Here is a 19,416-nt window from a genome sequence, read left to right as displayed (position 1 = left end):
TATATTTCTGAAAAAACAAAACCCTGTGGAATAAAATGGTGTCAGTTGCAATGTTTTATGTCAGATGATATTAGCGCAACTGTTTATCAAAACCAAATTTTCAGTACAAATATGCATTCAAATTTAATTTTATTGCACACAAGTAAAATAAAATACCAAGCATGTCAATCCTCAAAATTGAGAGCTCCTGTAAAGCACTGAAAAACTACGGTACCCAAAAATACAGTGAATGATGTGTGACAATATGCAACATGTGTGGCACAATTGTTGTATATGCAAGCACAACCTTTTTTTAATACATTTTTTTATTTTTAAATGTTTATATTTTAGCTTAATTTCCTTTTTTCTTCCCCCCCCCCCTCTTATTTACTATTTTAAGGGGGACCAGCTTCTTTTTAAAGGGGACATCAGAGGCCTATTAGACCCCTAATGTCACCTATGCACTCCATTGAAGGTATGGAGGTGGGTGCCATGTTGCCACACATGTAGAAGTGATTGGGCTGCAGTAAAGCCACCACTAAAAAGCTGACAGTCGGCTGTGACAGTATAAGCAAATTACCAGCTGTTCTAGCAACTAATGGTTTGTGTATAAGCTCGCTCTCCTGCTGACATGACATACTGTACATTGTTGGCAGTGGTTAAACTAATCTACCGTATTTTGCGGTCCATAAGACGCACCGGACCATAGGACGCAGGGAGGTCCGGCACGCCTTATGGAGCACTCGAGACTGTAGCTTCTGTGACAGCTTCTATGACAGAAGCTGTCACAGAAGCTGCAGTTAGTGACCGCTGAGACAGGTGGTGCTGTGATTACAGCGCCACGGTCTCAGTGATGACACAGAGCAGGCGAAGAACGTCTATTCTTCGTCTGCTCCTATGGTTATCTCGATCGTCGCCGCTTCTTGGTTTTAATACGAGTGATCTCGTTAGATCACTCGTATTAAACGAGCAGTGGCTCCTACTACTCGCCCGGCGCCCGAAACTGCATGTCTCAGGCGTCGGGATTCGCTCCATAAGACGCAGGCACTTTTTCCCCCTCCTTTTGGGGGGAAAAAAGTGCGTCTTATGGAGCGCAAAATACGGTATTTCTGTTTTCTAACATCTTGGTACTCAGTAATGGGCACTTCTGTGTTCAGTAAAAGTGATGGGCAGCAGGAAGATGAAGATTAAGGACTGTATGTATGTTTAGACCCCTGATGTTTTTCCAAAGAGGACCTGTCACAATGTGTGTGTATATACTGTCACCCTGGGGCTCTGTTGACGGTGACAGTACATATGTAAAACGCAGATATACACAAGATATACAAATATTTGTTCTTTTTAACTCGGGGTATGCAGGTATTCTGAATTGTATTCTCAATTGTTGTGTAAAGAAATAAAGAATATTAGTTGAAAAGTACCATTCTTATACAAAATTCAGCAATCATTGTCTTGTTAGAACTCTTAAGAACTGTGCCTCTGTGACAATCCAGTGTCTCATTTCTTCTGCATTCTTTATAATGTAAAATAACTAAAAGAAATCCAGCAGGTATAGTGGAACCATTTTTAAAAAAAACATTTAGTTCCACTTTGGGTAGACTGAAGAGTAAAATATGGGTGGTGAAAATGTATTTGTCTCTGGCTACATGTTTTATAAACAGACATTGCATATCAGTTTTGTTCATTTACAGTTTTTTGTTTTATTTTTACCTCCAGAATCTGGAACGCTTTGAATGACAACTATGGCAATGTAATGCCTGTGGATTGGAAATCCTCTCATACAAGAGCATTGCACTTACCAACATTAAACCTTGTGGACAAAGGTGTAAGTATGTAGATTGTTGATTGATAGTGCTAATTTCCTTTCGGGGGCTCTTTACACCTACAGTATGTGCAAGAAGGAACTTCTTTACATAAAAGAAAAACAAAGCTATAAAATCTAGCACTTGTAACCTTCCTTCTTATAACTCAAGTAAGTAGGAGAAACTTGGTATATTTTTAAACTGAAAGTGTATTTCCACTTTTGCAGCCAAATTGGGATAACACTTATGTTTGTGTGAGGAGTCTAAGTAACTGTGCTGACCTGACCTGAGATGTGCCATAGTCAGGTTGGACAGTACACCAAAAAAGGGGGCAAAAGACGGCCATTTAGAGAGAGTTTATTGAATAAATTCTTATCGTTCAGCTAATTTAGAGAAAGCTAAGGACATTTCAAACTGTGGGTTTGAAATGTATCTACTAAAATGACGAATGCCACCTCCCGAAACTTTTGATCACGTGCTGGTAACGCCGTGCCAGGATTCAGCAGATGTTGTGCCTATACGGAAAGAATGTGCAGAGTACATCTTGGGATTAGGGTTGGGGATTAGGATCTCTGCCGTGGTTAAATTATCTGTATAAAATACCACCGTTTCACCTGACCATAGGTTGCCCCACACAAGAGCGGCCGTAACAATGGGGTAAATCATCAATACCTCCTCTGGTCAGGCACTAGCGAACCAGTGTGTGCCAAAAATAGCTGCAAACCCAGGCGAGGCATCCGTACCAAACTACATGAGGATAGGCTGCGGAAGCTTGTTGAATAAACGCGGAAATGCCATTCCTGTGGCGATGAAACTCATCCCACGTAACCAGGTCTGCACGAGCAGCACTGTCAATAAAAACCTTAGACTCTGGGTTGGGGGCAAATGGCAAGGGGCTGGCAATCTGTGATGAGAATCATCCTGCAGGTCAGGTCTTTAATTTCCAGAGTTAAGCATGCCCAGGATAGATTGCAGAACTCTTCTGGAACAAACCGGGGACAGAACCAACATGTGAATAACTTACCTGATTCTGTTCAGCTTATCAAGTGGGAGGCTGCTTGCCTTAAAGCAGTGTCAAGGGTAATACCCAAGAAGGTAATGACCTTGGCAGGACCTGCTACTTTGAGATGCCACTGGAACCTCAAGGGCTGAGAAAATTGACCACAAAACCCGAAGGTACCGAGGGGCTTCAGAAGGTGAATCGATGAGGAGGAAATCATCCAAATAATTGCTTTCTGACTGCATAATTCGCCAGGATCCAATTGAGAGCATGTGCAAACGCGTCAAATAACCATGGGCTACTTTTAGACCCACAGTTAATTTGGTGGAGAAATCCTTGTCCCTCCAACGAATGCCATGCCGCTGCCAGAGAGATTGCTTGATGGGTAAAAGTTTAAAGGCATCAGATATATCTGCCTTACACAACCAATAATTTGTACCTGACTGAAGGATGTATTGTATGGCCTGCTGGACAGAAAAAGACTTGAGAGAAAACTCCTCAGATGAGATTAAAGCATTCAAACTTGGCACACAGGATGAATAAGGGGCCGACCAAATCGTAAATTAAACAATATTTTATTTGAAAATATGCCACACACCAAGCCAGTAGGACTCGCTCTCCAAACCTGAAAGGAAGGCTTGGAAATATTTAAAAAAAAAACCTTTCTCAGCTCATTTGTTAAAGTGACATTAAAGTCAAAAAGTCCCTCCCCCCCCCCATGTTAATGTTAGCACTTACCTTAGATTATGTCTCTTATTCCGATCTTCTTTCCTGATGTTTTCATCTGTCCCTCCAGCAGTACGGCACCTCTCCGATCCAGCGCTGACTCCTCTCTGCTTGCAGGCACTTCCAGTCCAGAGGTGTCTGCATGCGGGTGCACGCATCCATAGACTTACCTTGTGTCCCTGCTCGTCTCCCGGCCGAGATGCGCATGCGCCCGCCCCAAGATCCTTTTGCGGCAGCACGATGAGTTCCTGATTCTCGGCTTCCGCAGCGATAACCTACGTAAGTTTAAAGCGCTGATGAAGCGTGGTTTTTTTTTTTTTTTAACTTTTTGTCTACATCTCCTGCTTGGTAGCCAAAATGTAGGCAAAAAAAACGGAGGGTTTAGAACCCCCATTAATGTTTCCGGATCCAATGAGGCTGATCTCAACTTGGGACATTTCATAAGATGACTAAGGCAGAGTGATTTAAACCTGTATGAAACCTTCTATGAGAAACTTCTTGAACGTCATGGATGGATGTTTCTCTATACAAATAGACAGAAATGGAACATTAACCCGGCTTAGTCATAAAGTATTTTGCTTCAGAGTACAGGCCGACTTTGGATGAGCCCTGTAACACGCAGCACAAACATGTAATAACCTGCACTGCCTGTAACTACATGTTTTATAATTGTAGTTATTACAGATCTGGGCTTTCCTCAGATAGTGAATAGCCCTGCCCAGTTTGTCGAACTGTGCTGTGTTAGCAGGAAGAGTGCAACAACCCAGTCCCAGACTTTTCAAAACTAGTATCGGCAGAGGCAGACGTGGGGCACCAATTGGAGTTATGAGCAGAAGATTGACACAAGGCGCAAAGGGGGGTATCTAAGCCCTGAGAAATGTCTGCAAAACAGTTCCATGCCAATCCTTCCCCGGTCTGTGACGAACTGAAATTGAGACAAGGCAGCAGCGGCTTTTGGCTGATAATGCCCTGTGGTACTCCTACAACGCTATACCTCCATATTTGAGCCCCAAGTCCACCACTAAATGTAAATGAAAGTCAAATTCTTCCCTCCTGGAAGCACTGACTGAAAAAAATGACATCCATGTAGACCCTAAAAGCTAACACAATCTCAGGAAATCTAAGTTTGCGATTTAACCTGGGGTCTTTGGTTTTTAAAATAACAGATGTCACCACAGGCATAGAACTTGTTCTCTGCGATGTCATGGGCTGCTATGAGAAGTGAAATTATATTAACGTCCTTCCTGAGATTGGAAGGTACAAAATGAGCTGGTGTAACTGTCGGTGGTAAAGAAACTGTATCTGCCACCGAAGGAAGTGGACGACTAGATGTGCCACTGAGCATGCTGGTTGAATGGCTGTGGAATGACTTTCTAAAGCTTCTGTTCTCTGCTCGAATTCGAAGAGGTAATGGTATTGAGAGATCTGTGAATCTTTTATGCACATGATCCAGGCAGGCCATATTAAGCAAATGGGGGAAAAATGGAATTTAATCCAACCTTACTTGCATCTACCCGGTCTCTCTCGTGGCCCTCAGGTAGTTGGCGCTGTGTGGGGGGGTTCTATGCTCGGTCTCCATTGGCCTTCTGGTAGCTGGCGCTGTGCGGTGAGTCTGTGCCTGGTCCCTCTTCTGCCCTCAGGTAGTCGGCGCTGTGCGGGGCGGTTCTGTGCCCGGTCTCTCGTGGCCTTCTGGTAGCTGGCGCTGTGCTTTGAGTCTGTGCCTGGTCCCTCTTCTGCCCTCAGGTAGTCTTATGCTATGTGGGGGAGTCCGTATAGCGGGAGGCAGTGCCTCTTCTGGCAGGAAGGCACTGACACCCTCCATCTATTTCTGGTGGTGGTGCTTTGAGGTCCTCAACTGGCTGCCCGGCAGTCTGCCCAGAGGAGCCCAGCAAGCGAACCTCTGGGCAGCTTGAAGTGATTTAAAAATTAAAAGCGCCATTATCGGCGCTACGTATAGGGACATTTTCACAATTACAAGTACTTTTGAAAGTGCCAGTATCTTGACATCATTACTTTTATATAGTAAAAAAAATAAACAACCCAATGGTTAATGAATACTATCAAAATACTACTATAGCTGTCTCAAAATAATATACAATTAAGGGGTACAGTGTTGCATGACCCAGTAATTGTCAAACTATAACAGCGCTGAAAACTGAAAAACATCCTTGTAATAATGGGGTATATACAGACTGGTTAAAGTAAACCTTCCTTAGAGGAATGAGCTGCCTTAGCTGCCATTGCCAGTTTCCTGAAAGTGCTACTAGGCATATCAGGAATGTCATAGTGAAGTCAAAAGTCTGCATACTTGTTTTGGGCTTGTCATAAAAGCACACAAGCAAGAGGGTCATAGCAGCCAAGCAACTAACGTTTGCAAAATAGGAAAGAAATAGTGGCAGCTTCATATTTATTTCAGAGCAAAATTCCTTGTGTAACATTTTTGTAATGAACTGTCAACACATTTGTGTGTTACTGTTGGCAGTTCCAGTGTGTTTCGATGCAAAATATTTGTGAAAAGTGAGCAGATGTTGGTGCAGTACTGTACAATGTTCTCAGATTAGTTGAAGAAAAACATTTAAATCATTGTATAATAGAAATGGTTTCTATTATTTTATTCCCTGTAACTGATTTTTCTGTTACTGAAAATCGTTTACAACAAAATGCCAAGTTTAGTTATCTGGAAACACGGAAGACACTTGAGGCATTTCTTATCCATGTTACACTAGATTAGTGTAAATTTTGCTATTTAACCGTAAATAGGTCATCTGTACCCAGCAAAACAGACCCCGTGTAGACATGTAAAATGTTTATATTTTAAAATATATCAATTCACTGTAATATAGGCTATTTGGTATTAAAGAGGAACTTTACCCATATCTTCAAAATAGCAACAGAGATACTTTAGAAAATGTTTATAAGTATATGTTTGTAGATTGCCATCCCTAAAGAATTGCAGGCTTTTTATTCCTTGCATACCTTGTTTTTCTTTTCCTCTCCGTGCTTCTCAAAGTGGCCATTTTTTTTACTAAGAGCAGATTAATCCATCTCCCTTTACTTCCCAGAGCTCTTGCACATGTGACTAGGGCATGTGACCATGCACATCATCTCAGGGGAGCAAAATGCTTTTCCCTGAGATCCTGTGAGATTACAGATGAGATTTCCCAGCAATGCTTAGCTTATGTAACCCTCCCAGGATGCAACACTAGGGCACATTACCATTTTCACTTATCACTTTTGCCAAAGAGAACTAGTAACTAGAAAACAAGAAATTGTAAGTAAATTGAAAATATGTTTACCAAATGTATGTAAGATAATTTCATATCAGCATGCAGCGCTGCATGCTTATGTGGCTTTTAGCCAAAGGGTTAACTGCAATTTGTAATGGTAATATCTGAAAAAGCTGAAACATTTAATCATAAAAGACATTAGTGGCCACTGCAGGTATGTTGACCTGGAAGCATGAGCACAGAAAGTTTTCAGTTTAAGTCCCAAGAAAGTGGCATGTGGTTTTCCCTCTGCAGCATCTTGTAAAAACTGAAATATCTGTTTTGGATGAACTGACTGTAAGATTTTCTTCATTTTGGCATTCACTTGTCTGGCAATTTGCTGTTAAGTTTAAATTTGCTGTTCTTTGTACTTTGTGGCATACAAGATATAATACTAATCAAAAAAATGTTTGTTTTTTTAATTTCAGACAAATGACAGTTTAAATCTTGACCTGTCTGATGATGAGGAGTTAAGAGAACAATTAGACATGCATTCAATCATTGTATCATGTATAAATGAAGAGCCACTCTTCACAGCTGAACAGGTAAAGATTCAATTTCTGTTTGGTCATTACAGTGGATGTAAAAATTGATATGCTGTCATTAGGGATGCACCGATACCAGTATCGGTGCTGATGCCATTAGGTATGCACCGATACCAGTATTGACGCCGAGTATTATGGGCTTCCTGATTGGCCGGGAAGCTGGCTCCATGCTCCCTCGTCACTTGTGATGAGAGAGCATGGAGCCGGCTTCCCGGACAATCAGAAAGCCGGGCAGCGTGTAATGACTCGCTGCCCGGCTTCCTGATTAGTCGGGTAAGCTGGCCAATCAATAAGTTGGGTAGCATGTAATGACGTGGCTCCCGGCTTCCTAATTGGCCCGGGAAGCCGGCTTCATACTGCCTCGTCACCTCATGACAAAGGAGCATGGAGCCGGCTTCCCGGACAATCAGGAAGCTGGGCGGCACGTCATAACACGGCGCCCGCCTTTCTGATTGGCCAGAAAGCCGGCTCCATGCTTTCTCGTCACGTAGTGACAAGAAGCATGGGGACAGCTTCCCGGCTAATCGGCAAGCCAGGTGGCGAGTCATTACACACCTCCTGGCTTTTTTAATGGGACTTCCGGTATTCGGTATCAGTGAGTACCGGAAAAAAAAATATCGGTACTCGCACTCGATACTGAAATACCGGTATCGGTGCATCCCCAGCTGTCATACATTAGCTACACTAAACAGGTCAAACGCAGCACAGCATAAATAATGTGTTTTTAATGGGATTTTATAAGCAGAAAGACTATAAATACTAAGGCCTCATTCACAGTGCTAAGAGCCGGCCTGTACAGATCAGTGCGCCGTGCACGGCTTAAGTTCCCTAAACAAGACACCCCTCAGTTCAATCCCTTCACATTGAAGAAGACGAATTTATAAGAATCTACGGAAGCCATGGAGGAAGGGAGGAGAGCATGAAAATTTACCAGAGGACCAAACCAAAACTCACAGATCTCATCGACCCGGGTAGTGAAAAGGAGGGAAGGAACTCTGACCAGATAATGCTGTTCCTCAAGACCCCAGGAGAAGCTGAGGGGACATCAATCCAAGCAAAGGGAACATGGAGGCAGAGGCAAAGATAGAAAACTAGAAAAGTAACATGTGTAATGCCAATTACAAAAGAGAAAAAACTATAAACATAAGACTGACAATTCCAGGTTTGACAGTGCCCTAAAGGAATCAAAGGACATGGTCCATAAACAACAAGGCAATAAGGCCACGAACATGACTGGGGGGACCTTCCAGGAATGGTTAAGTGGGGGGTGGTTGGATATCAATACCACAGTGTAGCTCTCCCTGGACCGACTGCCTAAACTACTGGTGGTCAAACTATTCAGACAGGAGCAGGACCTCAGGGACAACTAAGGAGGGTAAGTACAATTTGGAGCTCAAAAACCACAGCCCATAAGGGGACCTCATAATGGGGTGTGTAAGTGAATACAGCTCTCGCCAGAGAGGTAGTTCTAGATAGGTGAAAGTGGATAAATATGTACATCAAGCAAATAAAAAAGACACAGCATGAGCTTCAAGTAGTGCATATCTAAGCAAGATACATAATAATAAAGCCTGAACTAAGATTTTGCGGAACAGAAACCTCACTGAGCCCTAGGTGAACCCATGGATCTGGGTCTCTTCTTCGCTGGAACCTCTTGCCAGAGGAGTTGTTTCGGAGGAAGAATTGGTAAAGGATCCCAGCAAAGAACTTTAGGACAAGTAATAGTCATGTCTCTGCAAAAGGACAGCAAGTCCTCTGGAACCCTCAATGTAGCCAACTTGCCATAACGTCTTGTGGTAAGGCTTAAAGGGAATCCCCATCGGTAGAGGATGTTGGCATCACGGAGGAGAGTGAGCAGTGGTAGCAATTGTCTGTTGTTGCAGGGCAATCCAAGAAAAATCCGGAAAAAGTCTAATTGGGGCTTCATCAAATTTTGGGAGACTGCAAATTTTTGCATAATCTTCTCCTTGAGGGCATAGGAGTGGATCCTGCAGACGACATTTCTAAGTGGAGTGGAAGTGCCCTGTTGTCTAAGAGCCCTGTGAGCACGATCGATCTCAATAGTGTGGATGGTTCGCCTCGGATGTTGTTAAAGGCTTTTCCCCATAGTTCCCCTTACGGTAACGGGAGGACACAAACTAGCGTCCTCCCGTCACCCTAGGCTCAGTATATCGTGAGCTGTAGCTCGCGTTATACTGAGACGCCGCAGTATACCGCGAGCTGCTGCTCTCGGTATACCGAGACGCTGAAGCGGATCCCGACCATTGTGTATAGCGGGAGGCAGTGCCTCTTCTGGCAGGAAGGCACTGACACCCTCCATCTATTTCTGGTGGTGGTGCTTTGAGGTCCTCAACTGGCTGCCCGGCAGTCTGCCCAGAGGAGCCCAGCAAGCGAACCTCTGGGCAGCTTGAAGTGATTTAAAAATTAAAAGCGCCATTATCGGCGCTACGTATAGGGACATTTTCACAATTACAAGTACTTTTGAAAGTGCCAGTATCTTGACATCATTACTTTTATATAGTAAAAAAAATAAACAACCCAATGGTTAATGAATACTATCAAAATACTACTATAGCTGTCTCAAAATAATATACAATTAAGGGGTACAGTGTTGCATGACCCAGTAATTGTCAAACTATAACAGCGCTGAAAACTGAAAAACATCCTTGTAATAATGGGGTATATACAGACTGGTTAAAGTAAACCTTCCTTAGAGGAATGAGCTGCCTTAGCTGCCATTGCCAGTTTCCTGAAAGTGCTACTAGGCATATCAGGAATGTCATAGTGAAGTCAAAAGTCTGCATACTTGTTTTGGGCTTGTCATAAAAGCACACAAGCAAGAGGGTCATAGCAGCCAAGCAACTAACGTTTGCAAAATAGGAAAGAAATAGTGGCAGCTTCATATTTATTTCAGAGCAAAATTCCTTGTGTAACATTTTTGTAATGAACTGTCAACACATTTGTGTGTTACTGTTGGCAGTTCCAGTGTGTTTCGATGCAAAATATTTGTGAAAAGTGAGCAGATGTTGGTGCAGTACTGTACAATGTTCTCAGATTAGTTGAAGAAAAACATTTAAATCATTGTATAATAGAAATGGTTTCTATTATTTTATTCCCTGTAACTGATTTTTCTGTTACTGAAAATCGTTTACAACAAAATGCCAAGTTTAGTTATCTGGAAACACGGAAGACACTTGAGGCATTTCTTATCCATGTTACACTAGATTAGTGTAAATTTTGCTATTTAACCGTAAATAGGTCATCTGTACCCAGCAAAACAGACCCCGTGTAGACATGTAAAATGTTTATATTTTAAAATATATCAATTCACTGTAATATAGGCTATTTGGTATTAAAGAGGAACTTTACCCATATCTTCAAAATAGCAACAGAGATACTTTAGAAAATGTTTATAAGTATATGTTTGTAGATTGCCATCCCTAAAGAATTGCAGGCTTTTTATTCCTTGCATACCTTGTTTTTCTTTTCCTCTCCGTGCTTCTCAAAGTGGCCATTTTTTTTACTAAGAGCAGATTAATCCATCTCCCTTTACTTCCCAGAGCTCTTGCACATGTGACTAGGGCATGTGACCATGCACATCATCTCAGGGGAGCAAAATGCTTTTCCCTGAGATCCTGTGAGATTACAGATGAGATTTCCCAGCAATGCTTAGCTTATGTAACCCTCCCAGGATGCAACACTAGGGCACATTACCATTTTCACTTATCACTTTTGCCAAAGAGAACTAGTAACTAGAAAACAAGAAATTGTAAGTAAATTGAAAATATGTTTACCAAATGTATGTAAGATAATTTCATATCAGCATGCAGCGCTGCATGCTTATGTGGCTTTTAGCCAAAGGGTTAACTGCAATTTGTAATGGTAATATCTGAAAAAGCTGAAACCTTTAGATAGCTTGGACATTGTGAAATAAGTCATGGTTGACTTAATCAACGTTGCGTTGGCTGTGATAGCATCTCCTTTCTTATATATCTTGGATACTGCAGCAGGAAGATCTTCCGACATAATTTGATGCTGTGATTGTCCCTGGACAGTTTTTTGTTTTGCCCACACACCTTTGCACATCTAGCACTTCCCATTGCAATCCTATCATAAAATAAGATCCAAAAAGGAGAGTGAATGCCCCTTAGTGGCCACTGCAGGTATGTTGACCTGGAAGCATGAGCACAGAAAGTTTTCAGTTTAAGTCCCAAGAAAGTGGCATGTGGTTTTCCCTCTGCAGCATCTTGTAAAAACTGAAATATCTGTTTTGGATGAACTGACTGTAAGATTTTCTTCATTTTGGCATTCACTTGTCTGGCAATTTGCTGTTAAGTTTAAATTTGCTGTTCTTTGTACTTTGTGGCATACAAGATATAATACTAATCAAAAAAATGTTTGTTTTTTTAATTTCAGACAAATGACAGTTTAAATCTTGACCTGTCTGATGATGAGGAGTTAAGAGAACAATTAGACATGCATTCAATCATTGTATCATGTATAAATGAAGAGCCACTCTTCACAGCTGAACAGGTAAAGATTCAATTTCTGTTTGGTCATTACAGTGGATGTAAAAATTGATATGCTGTCATTAGGGATGCACCGATACCAGTATCGGTGCTGATGCCATTAGGTATGCACCGATACCAGTATTGACGCCGAGTATTATGGGCTTCCTGATTGGCCGGGAAGCTGGCTCCATGCTCCCTCGTCACTTGTGATGAGAGAGCATGGAGCCGGCTTCCCGGACAATCAGAAAGCCGGGCAGCGTGTAATGACTCGCTGCCCGGCTTCCTGATTAGTCGGGTAAGCTGGCCAATCAATAAGTTGGGTAGCATGTAATGACGTGGCTCCCGGCTTCCTAATTGGCCCGGGAAGCCGGCTTCATACTGCCTCGTCACCTCATGACAAAGGAGCATGGAGCCGGCTTCCCGGACAATCAGGAAGCTGGGCGGCACGTCATAACACGGCGCCCGCCTTTCTGATTGGCCAGAAAGCCGGCTCCATGCTTTCTCGTCACGTAGTGACAAGAAGCATGGGGACAGCTTCCCGGCTAATCGGCAAGCCAGGTGGCGAGTCATTACACACCTCCTGGCTTTTTTAATGGGACTTCCGGTATTCGGTATCAGTGAGTACCGGAAAAAAAAATATCGGTACTCGCACTCGATACTGAAATACCGGTATCGGTGCATCCCCAGCTGTCATACATTAGCTACACTAAACAGGTCAAACGCAGCACAGCATAAATAATGTGTTTTTAATGGGATTTTATAAGCAGAAAGACTATAAATACTAAGGCCTCATTCACAGTGCTAAGAGCCGGCCTGTACAGATCAGTGCGCCGTGCACGGCTTAAGTTCCCTAAACAAGACACCCCTCAGTTCAATCCCTTCACATTGAAGAAGACGAATTTATAAGAATCTACGGAAGCCATGGAGGAAGGGAGGAGAGCATGAAAATTTACCAGAGGACCAAACCAAAACTCACAGATCTCATCGACCCGGGTAGTGAAAAGGAGGGAAGGAACTCTGACCAGATAATGCTGTTCCTCAAGACCCCAGGAGAAGCTGAGGGGACATCAATCCAAGCAAAGGGAACATGGAGGCAGAGGCAAAGATAGAAAACTAGAAAAGTAACATGTGTAATGCCAATTACAAAAGAGAAAAAACTATAAACATAAGACTGACAATTCCAGGTTTGACAGTGCCCTAAAGGAATCAAAGGACATGGTCCATAAACAACAAGGCAATAAGGCCACGAACATGACTGGGGGGACCTTCCAGGAATGGTTAAGTGGGGGGTGGTTGGATATCAATACCACAGTGTAGCTCTCCCTGGACCGACTGCCTAAACTACTGGTGGTCAAACTATTCAGACAGGAGCAGGACCTCAGGGACAACTAAGGAGGGTAAGTACAATTTGGAGCTCAAAAACCACAGCCCATAAGGGGACCTCATAATGGGGTGTGTAAGTGAATACAGCTCTCGCCAGAGAGGTAGTTCTAGATAGGTGAAAGTGGATAAATATGTACATCAAGCAAATAAAAAAGACACAGCATGAGCTTCAAGTAGTGCATATCTAAGCAAGATACATAATAATAAAGCCTGAACTAAGATTTTGCGGAACAGAAACCTCACTGAGCCCTAGGTGAACCCATGGATCTGGGTCTCTTCTTCGCTGGAACCTCTTGCCAGAGGAGTTGTTTCGGAGGAAGAATTGGTAAAGGATCCCAGCAAAGAACTTTAGGACAAGTAATAGTCATGTCTCTGCAAAAGGACAGCAAGTCCTCTGGAACCCTCAATGTAGCCAACTTGCCATAACGTCTTGTGGTAAGGCTTAAAGGGAATCCCCATCGGTAGAGGATGTTGGCATCACGGAGGAGAGTGAGCAGTGGTAGCAATTGTCTGTTGTTGCAGGGCAATCCAAGAAAAATCCGGAAAAAGTCTAATTGGGGCTTCATCAAATTTTGGGAGACTGCAAATTTTTGCATAATCTTCTCCTTGAGGGCATAGGAGTGGATCCTGCAGACGACATTTCTAAGTGGAGTGGAAGTGCCCTGTTGTCTAAGAGCCCTGTGAGCACGATCGATCTCAATAGTGTGGATGGTTCGCCTCGGATGTTGTTAAAGGCTTTTCCCCATAGTTCCCCTTACGGTAACGGGAGGACACAAACTAGCGTCCTCCCGTCACCCTAGGCTCAGTATATCGTGAGCTGTAGCTCGCGTTATACTGAGACGCCGCAGTATACCGCGAGCTGCTGCTCTCGGTATACCGAGACGCTGAAGCGGATCCCGACCATTGTGCCGGGATCCGCCCAGCTGAGTGACTGACGGCAGAGAGCCGTGACAGGATCGAGAGGTGAGCGAACGCCGGTATGTGTTCGCTCACCTCCTGATCTACTGAGCCGACCTGTGACAGTCTCATTGTCACAGGTCGGCTAGAGACTATGAGTGAAAAGCACTCACCTCATAGTTCTCCTTTTTAATATGGCTTGCAAAGTCTCAGATTTTCAGAACCGGTGGCTTCAGGCAGCCCCTTTTATCCTAATGTTCCTACGGCCTCTGTAATCCAGATCTTCCAGGTGGCATTGCAGGTCTCAAATGGTAGTATTTTGAGAGATGACCTGAGACTGTAGCTCAAAAAGATTGTGTCTAATGGATTGAAGATCGGACTTGACTGATTCCACTCTGTGAGTAAGATGCTGAAAATCTTCACGAAGGACACAAATTTAGAGTGACAAGTGTCACGTACCTCTTGGATGAGGGCACGAAAGTCCTGTTTGGCATGTGTAAACTTGATGTAGTCCCGCCAAGATAACGACACATCTTGATCCAGATCTAAGGATGGTGTCACAAATGCAGGGATTAGGGGATCTGCAGCATTAGACTGGTGTGAAATTATCCCCTGAGGAGGTGCACGGGCAGAGGAGAGCCTGCAGACCCCGTAGCTGACAGAGGATGCAGGAGCCAGGTATGCTGAAGCAGGAGCCAGCAGAGATGCGACCGAGCGAGGCCTACTGGTAGAACGGCCATGATCCCTGGACCAGCAGCGTCGCTGGGGCCTAGGAGTTGGTGTCATCGGGAGACGGGTACCACCAGAGGAACGCTCTGGGCTGTGCCTCAGGCATGCAGGAGAAGGGGGCCCAAGTATAGAGGAGTCCTGCGGTGAAGAGGAGGAAGAGGGCCCATGAGAGGAGCTCGGCAGGGTTGCGGCCTGTGCAGCATCCGGGGATGAGTGCCACATAGATGGCGGGCTGGGAGAAGCCCGATGGGAGTAGGCATGCCCGGAGATGACACAGGAGAAGCGACAGATGCCGCACTAGAGGTAATGCCAGCACACAGTGTGGTGTAGCCGACAAGCGGAGCTGACTGTCTGTCTGGGAGATGGTCCAGTGAGTGTGGAGGCGTTGGGCACAAGGGGGAATCTGCAGGCTCTAGCTCTAGCCCAATCTTGTATTCGGCCAGGAGAGAATCCGGCAGCTCAAAGTAAGATTTGATGCCTGCCGATGAGGTGGACCGCTGGCGGGTGGACACGGAGTGTCGAGCAGCATGTTTTTGCCCATGACGGGGCTAAGAAGGTGAACCCGGAACTACGAAACAGCAAGGTGCAGGGAGAGCCACGAGAGCACACATCTGCTTAACATGTGGACACGCGCCCCCCCATGATGCAGCTTTTTGAATGTCTACTCATTTGGCGTCTCGCATCAGCCTCATATTTGTCCAATGCATAGGATGAGCTGGCCTAATTGCTACATCGCCAATCCTCTAAAAAAGCCTTGTTGCATCTACTATTCGGTGGGGTTCATCACTACTGAGCTAAATTAGTTGAGCGCCAGCCCATGCCCTTTTTCTCTTCCACAAATTGTTTTTTTTTTTTTTTTTTATAGTTCAGCTCCAGTTTTGTTGTCTCAAGGCCTTTGTTCCAAAAGATCCTGGCAGACCAAGGGGGCAAAACCTACAAACAAATCTTGGCAGCATGAAGGTTTGCCCTCCACCTGTATTCATAAAAGTTGTGGACATGGCTTCTGGTGCTGCATCTGGTGGACTTACACTGGGCAATTCTGGGGCTTTTGTCAAGATTTTCTGATTTCCCCTTGGAGATATGTTAGGGCTTTTATTCATGTCTTTTCAGTTTTAAATCAAAGTGTGAATCCTGTTCACACATTTATTTAGTTCTATCATGTGGACATCACAGCATTGTGTAAAGTTTTACAGGCGGCCATGCCATGATGCAGGGTTTCCTGTTGGGAGACCCCTCCCCCCCCCCCCATCCTTTTTCTTAGGGACTGCTTTTGAATGTCCCCCAACCAGATCATTCTTGTGTGTTTTTCTGGGTTTTTTTGGCCAAGTTTTCTTATTTTAAAATTTAGTTTTCAGATGGCTATTTTGTCTTATATTGCTTACTATGTGTAGGGATAAAGCCAGGAGCAGCTGTGCCTTTTTGATTTGCCCAATATCCAATCTTCTAGAGGGTGAACATAAACAGAGGTTTGCCATTTTCCCCTATTGAACTAGGCATTGTGGGAGTTGTAGGTAAAGAGACACCACAGAAACGTCCGTTGCTTTCAGTCAGATTGTCTTACAGGCTTGCAGTGAGATAAGAGGATCACTGCAGCACTGTCGAGCAGGAAGCAGAGGCTGCATATTAGACATGTGCGTTTCGTTCCGAATGTCATTTTGCGACGAGTTTTCGTCTGGTTCAGACGGTCGTCGTGTGGCGGAACTTTTTTTATTTTGGCGGGCATCGTGATTGGCGGGCGTCGTGCATCGTGATTGACACTGGATTACATCGGTATAGTCAAAAACTGACTATTTTAAATTAAATGATTTTTTTCTAAAAGGTGTGGTTTGTTTATTTTGGAATTTTAACCCTTTAGTGAATGAGTAGTACCCCATACTCATTCACAAGGGGGGTGGCATCTGGTTGCCCCTTAATTAAAGGGGTACCCCAATGCAAATAAGCCCCCTTGCCTGCAGACCCCCACAACCACTGGGTCCGGGTTGTGGGGAAGAGGCCCTTGACCTAAAGAGCCTTGTATGGATTTTGGGGGAAACCCTACGTTTTTTGTTTTAAGTTGGGAGGGGTGGTCCCTCCTAACATTCCTACCAGACCTAATCGGTCTGGTATCAATTGTGGGGGAACCTCATGCTTTTTTTTTTCTCTTCTGCGGACAGTAAAAAAATTACAAAAAAAATTTCCTCTAATGTCCCTTTTGCTGCAATGAAATTTCGTCCACAAAAAGAAATTTCGTACAGACTACCGCTAACAAATTTTTCTGAATCACAAAATGAATTGACTTTCAGGCCCGAATCCCGAAAAACGAAATCGCGTAAAATCCGAATGAAAGCGAAACAAATTTTTTGTCGGTGCACATGTCTACTGCATATGTAATAAGCAGATATGACTGCCTCTGAATGTGTGTGTGTGTGTGTGTGTGTGTGTGTGTGTGTGTGTGTGTATATACAAATAAACGTAAGAGGACGTTAATTGTTAGTGCATTAATAACCATTTAATAAGATTGATATATTTTGAAAAGAATACAAAAGAATAAATGCAATGTGCCCAGGTGACTCTGTTTATAAAAGTAAGGTGTAGTGGTAATTCTTATAGTTTGGGGGGTGGGTAGGGGTAGTACTGTACAGTATGTTGCTCCTGGGGAGAAAGCAGTCCACACGCAGGGATAAGCTAAGTGAGGTCCAGATTTGATACAACTTTAAATGGGTAGACATCCGGCTAAATGTTTGCACGGCTTTTAAAACTGCTGGTTCTAAAGGTTATCCAATGGTTTCCAATTTTCTCAAGAGTTCTTTCAGTCCAGTTTTAAGGCTAGAGGAGTTTACAAATCTTTAGAACTGTGATGCTTGCCAATGAGTTGTGATCTTTTCTCAATTTTTTTTTTTCTGCTTTTTTTTATTTTCTGTATAGGTTATAGAAGAGATTGAAGAAATGATGCAGGAATCTCCTGATCCAGAAGAGGATGATAATCCTTCCCAGTCAGACAGACTTTCTATGCTTTCACAGGAGATTCAGACACTAAAGAAGTCCTCCACAAATGGTAGCTATGAAGACAGTAAGTATACAAGCTAAAATCGGTTAAAGCACCCTACCGTTGTAATTGTTGAGGGTAACAAAATAACCTTCTAAAATGCTGTCTATTTTTTATATTTTTAATTTTTTTTTTATTTTACTGTTATATTGGCTTGTTATAGTAGTTTTTCTAATTACCTATACTAAGAGAAAAAGTTGGCTGTCGTTGCTGATTTTTAATATTTTCTAAATCAATGACCTGCAACAAGTATGCAGCAGTTTAGGCTTCACTTGCTCAATACTTGTTTGGACTCTTTGACTTAAAGTATTACAATTTACATGGTGTAAGGCGATTGGCATTTTCAGGAGGTGCAAGTAAAGTTTGTTTTAAAAAAAGTGTCCTGATTCCGTCTCTCTGTTGTAAACGGATGTGATAATTTGCAAATGTGCACATTCCTATTTAGGGCAACATGTCGGATACCTTTTGATTGCCCCTTCTGCTGATGGTTACCTTTTGCTGACTCCATCATGGTTAAAGTCCAATATCTTGGAGCACTAGCAGAGCAAGAGTGAAGAGGGATGAATGGGGAAGTGACAGGTTTTACTTTCCTTGCCCCTTTCATCTCCAGAGCCTGGGCATGCATTATATGGAAATCTTAATTTTCAATTCCAGATCAAGAGATTTTGGCATATTTGCTTTCATCTGCAATATCTTGTAATATTGTAATGTTTCGCATCCCAACCTTGCTATTGCAGTGAAAAACATTATTAAACCGTAAAGCCCAAATATGGGAATTGTTTTTCAATTTATATAGCCCGCCGGCAGTTTTAAAAATGAAAAAGCAGCTTTTGCTGTAATTGAAATGATTATAGGATGGGTTAGAAAACCTTATCCAGTTGCGGTGGTTTTCCTACTATTGTAGTTACAAAAAATACACATCCATTGATTTTTGATTTTTGCTCCAAGGGGGAAAGCATTTCTTCCTGGTCCCTTTTTAATATTCCCTGGATCAGCAATCTACAGTGTTGTTACTTATAAATAATAATAACCAGGTATGCTCTGTGCATTTAAAAGCACATCCAGATTTTTGAACAGTTTGCGGAGTTAGCTGGAACTAGCTCTTGTGAAAGTCTCTGTACAAGAGTTTCTATTGAAAAAAAATATATTAGCAATAGCCCACATGAATTTTAGAAAGACACAATCTACGTATGTAGAGGAAGTATGAGAAACCTAAAAGCATTGCTGATATAGTATACTTGGACTTCGCTAAAGTGTTTTGAAACCGTTCCCCAAAAACGGCTAATGCATAAGTTAACTTTTTTTTTGTTATAAACAAAGGTACTCTCTGAGTATTTGGCAATAGAGAAGGATCTAGGTGTTCTGGTAGTTAATACACTTGGACAGCCTGCAGTGGCAAACTGCAGTTACTAGAATATTGAAAATACTTTCTTGTATTAAAAGATGTATAAACTCCAGAGAGAGTCATAATCTTACCCCTGTACAAAGCATCATTAAGACCTCATCTGAATGCAGGAAGTGATGTTTACTACATCATTTCCGCATTCCTCTGT

At 43.0% G+C, this 19,416-nt stretch overlaps 1 protein-coding gene across 1 annotated transcript in view; it reads left to right on the top strand.

Annotated features, from left to right (window-relative positions):
• Window positions 1–19,416, top strand: part of FEZ2 (fasciculation and elongation protein zeta 2) — a 70,910-nt gene that overhangs the window by 5,211 nt on the left and 46,283 nt on the right. Inside the window, exons 2-4 of the mRNA XM_018558850.1 lie at window positions 1,696–1,804; window positions 7,202–7,318; window positions 17,743–17,887. Of these exons, the coding sequence (XP_018414352.1) occupies window positions 1,696–1,804; window positions 7,202–7,318; window positions 17,743–17,887 (371 nt within the window). The remainder of the gene's footprint in view (window positions 1–1,695; window positions 1,805–7,201; window positions 7,319–17,742; window positions 17,888–19,416) is intronic.

Source organism: Nanorana parkeri, unplaced genomic scaffold, assembly GCF_000935625.1.
Source record: "Nanorana parkeri isolate BGI_ZX_2015 unplaced genomic scaffold, ASM93562v1 scaffold363, whole genome shotgun sequence".
Lineage (NCBI taxonomy): Eukaryota > Metazoa > Chordata > Amphibia > Anura > Dicroglossidae > Nanorana > Nanorana parkeri.
The sequence above is the reverse complement of the archived record's forward strand: the minus strand, read 5'-3'. Positions and strand labels throughout refer to the sequence as shown.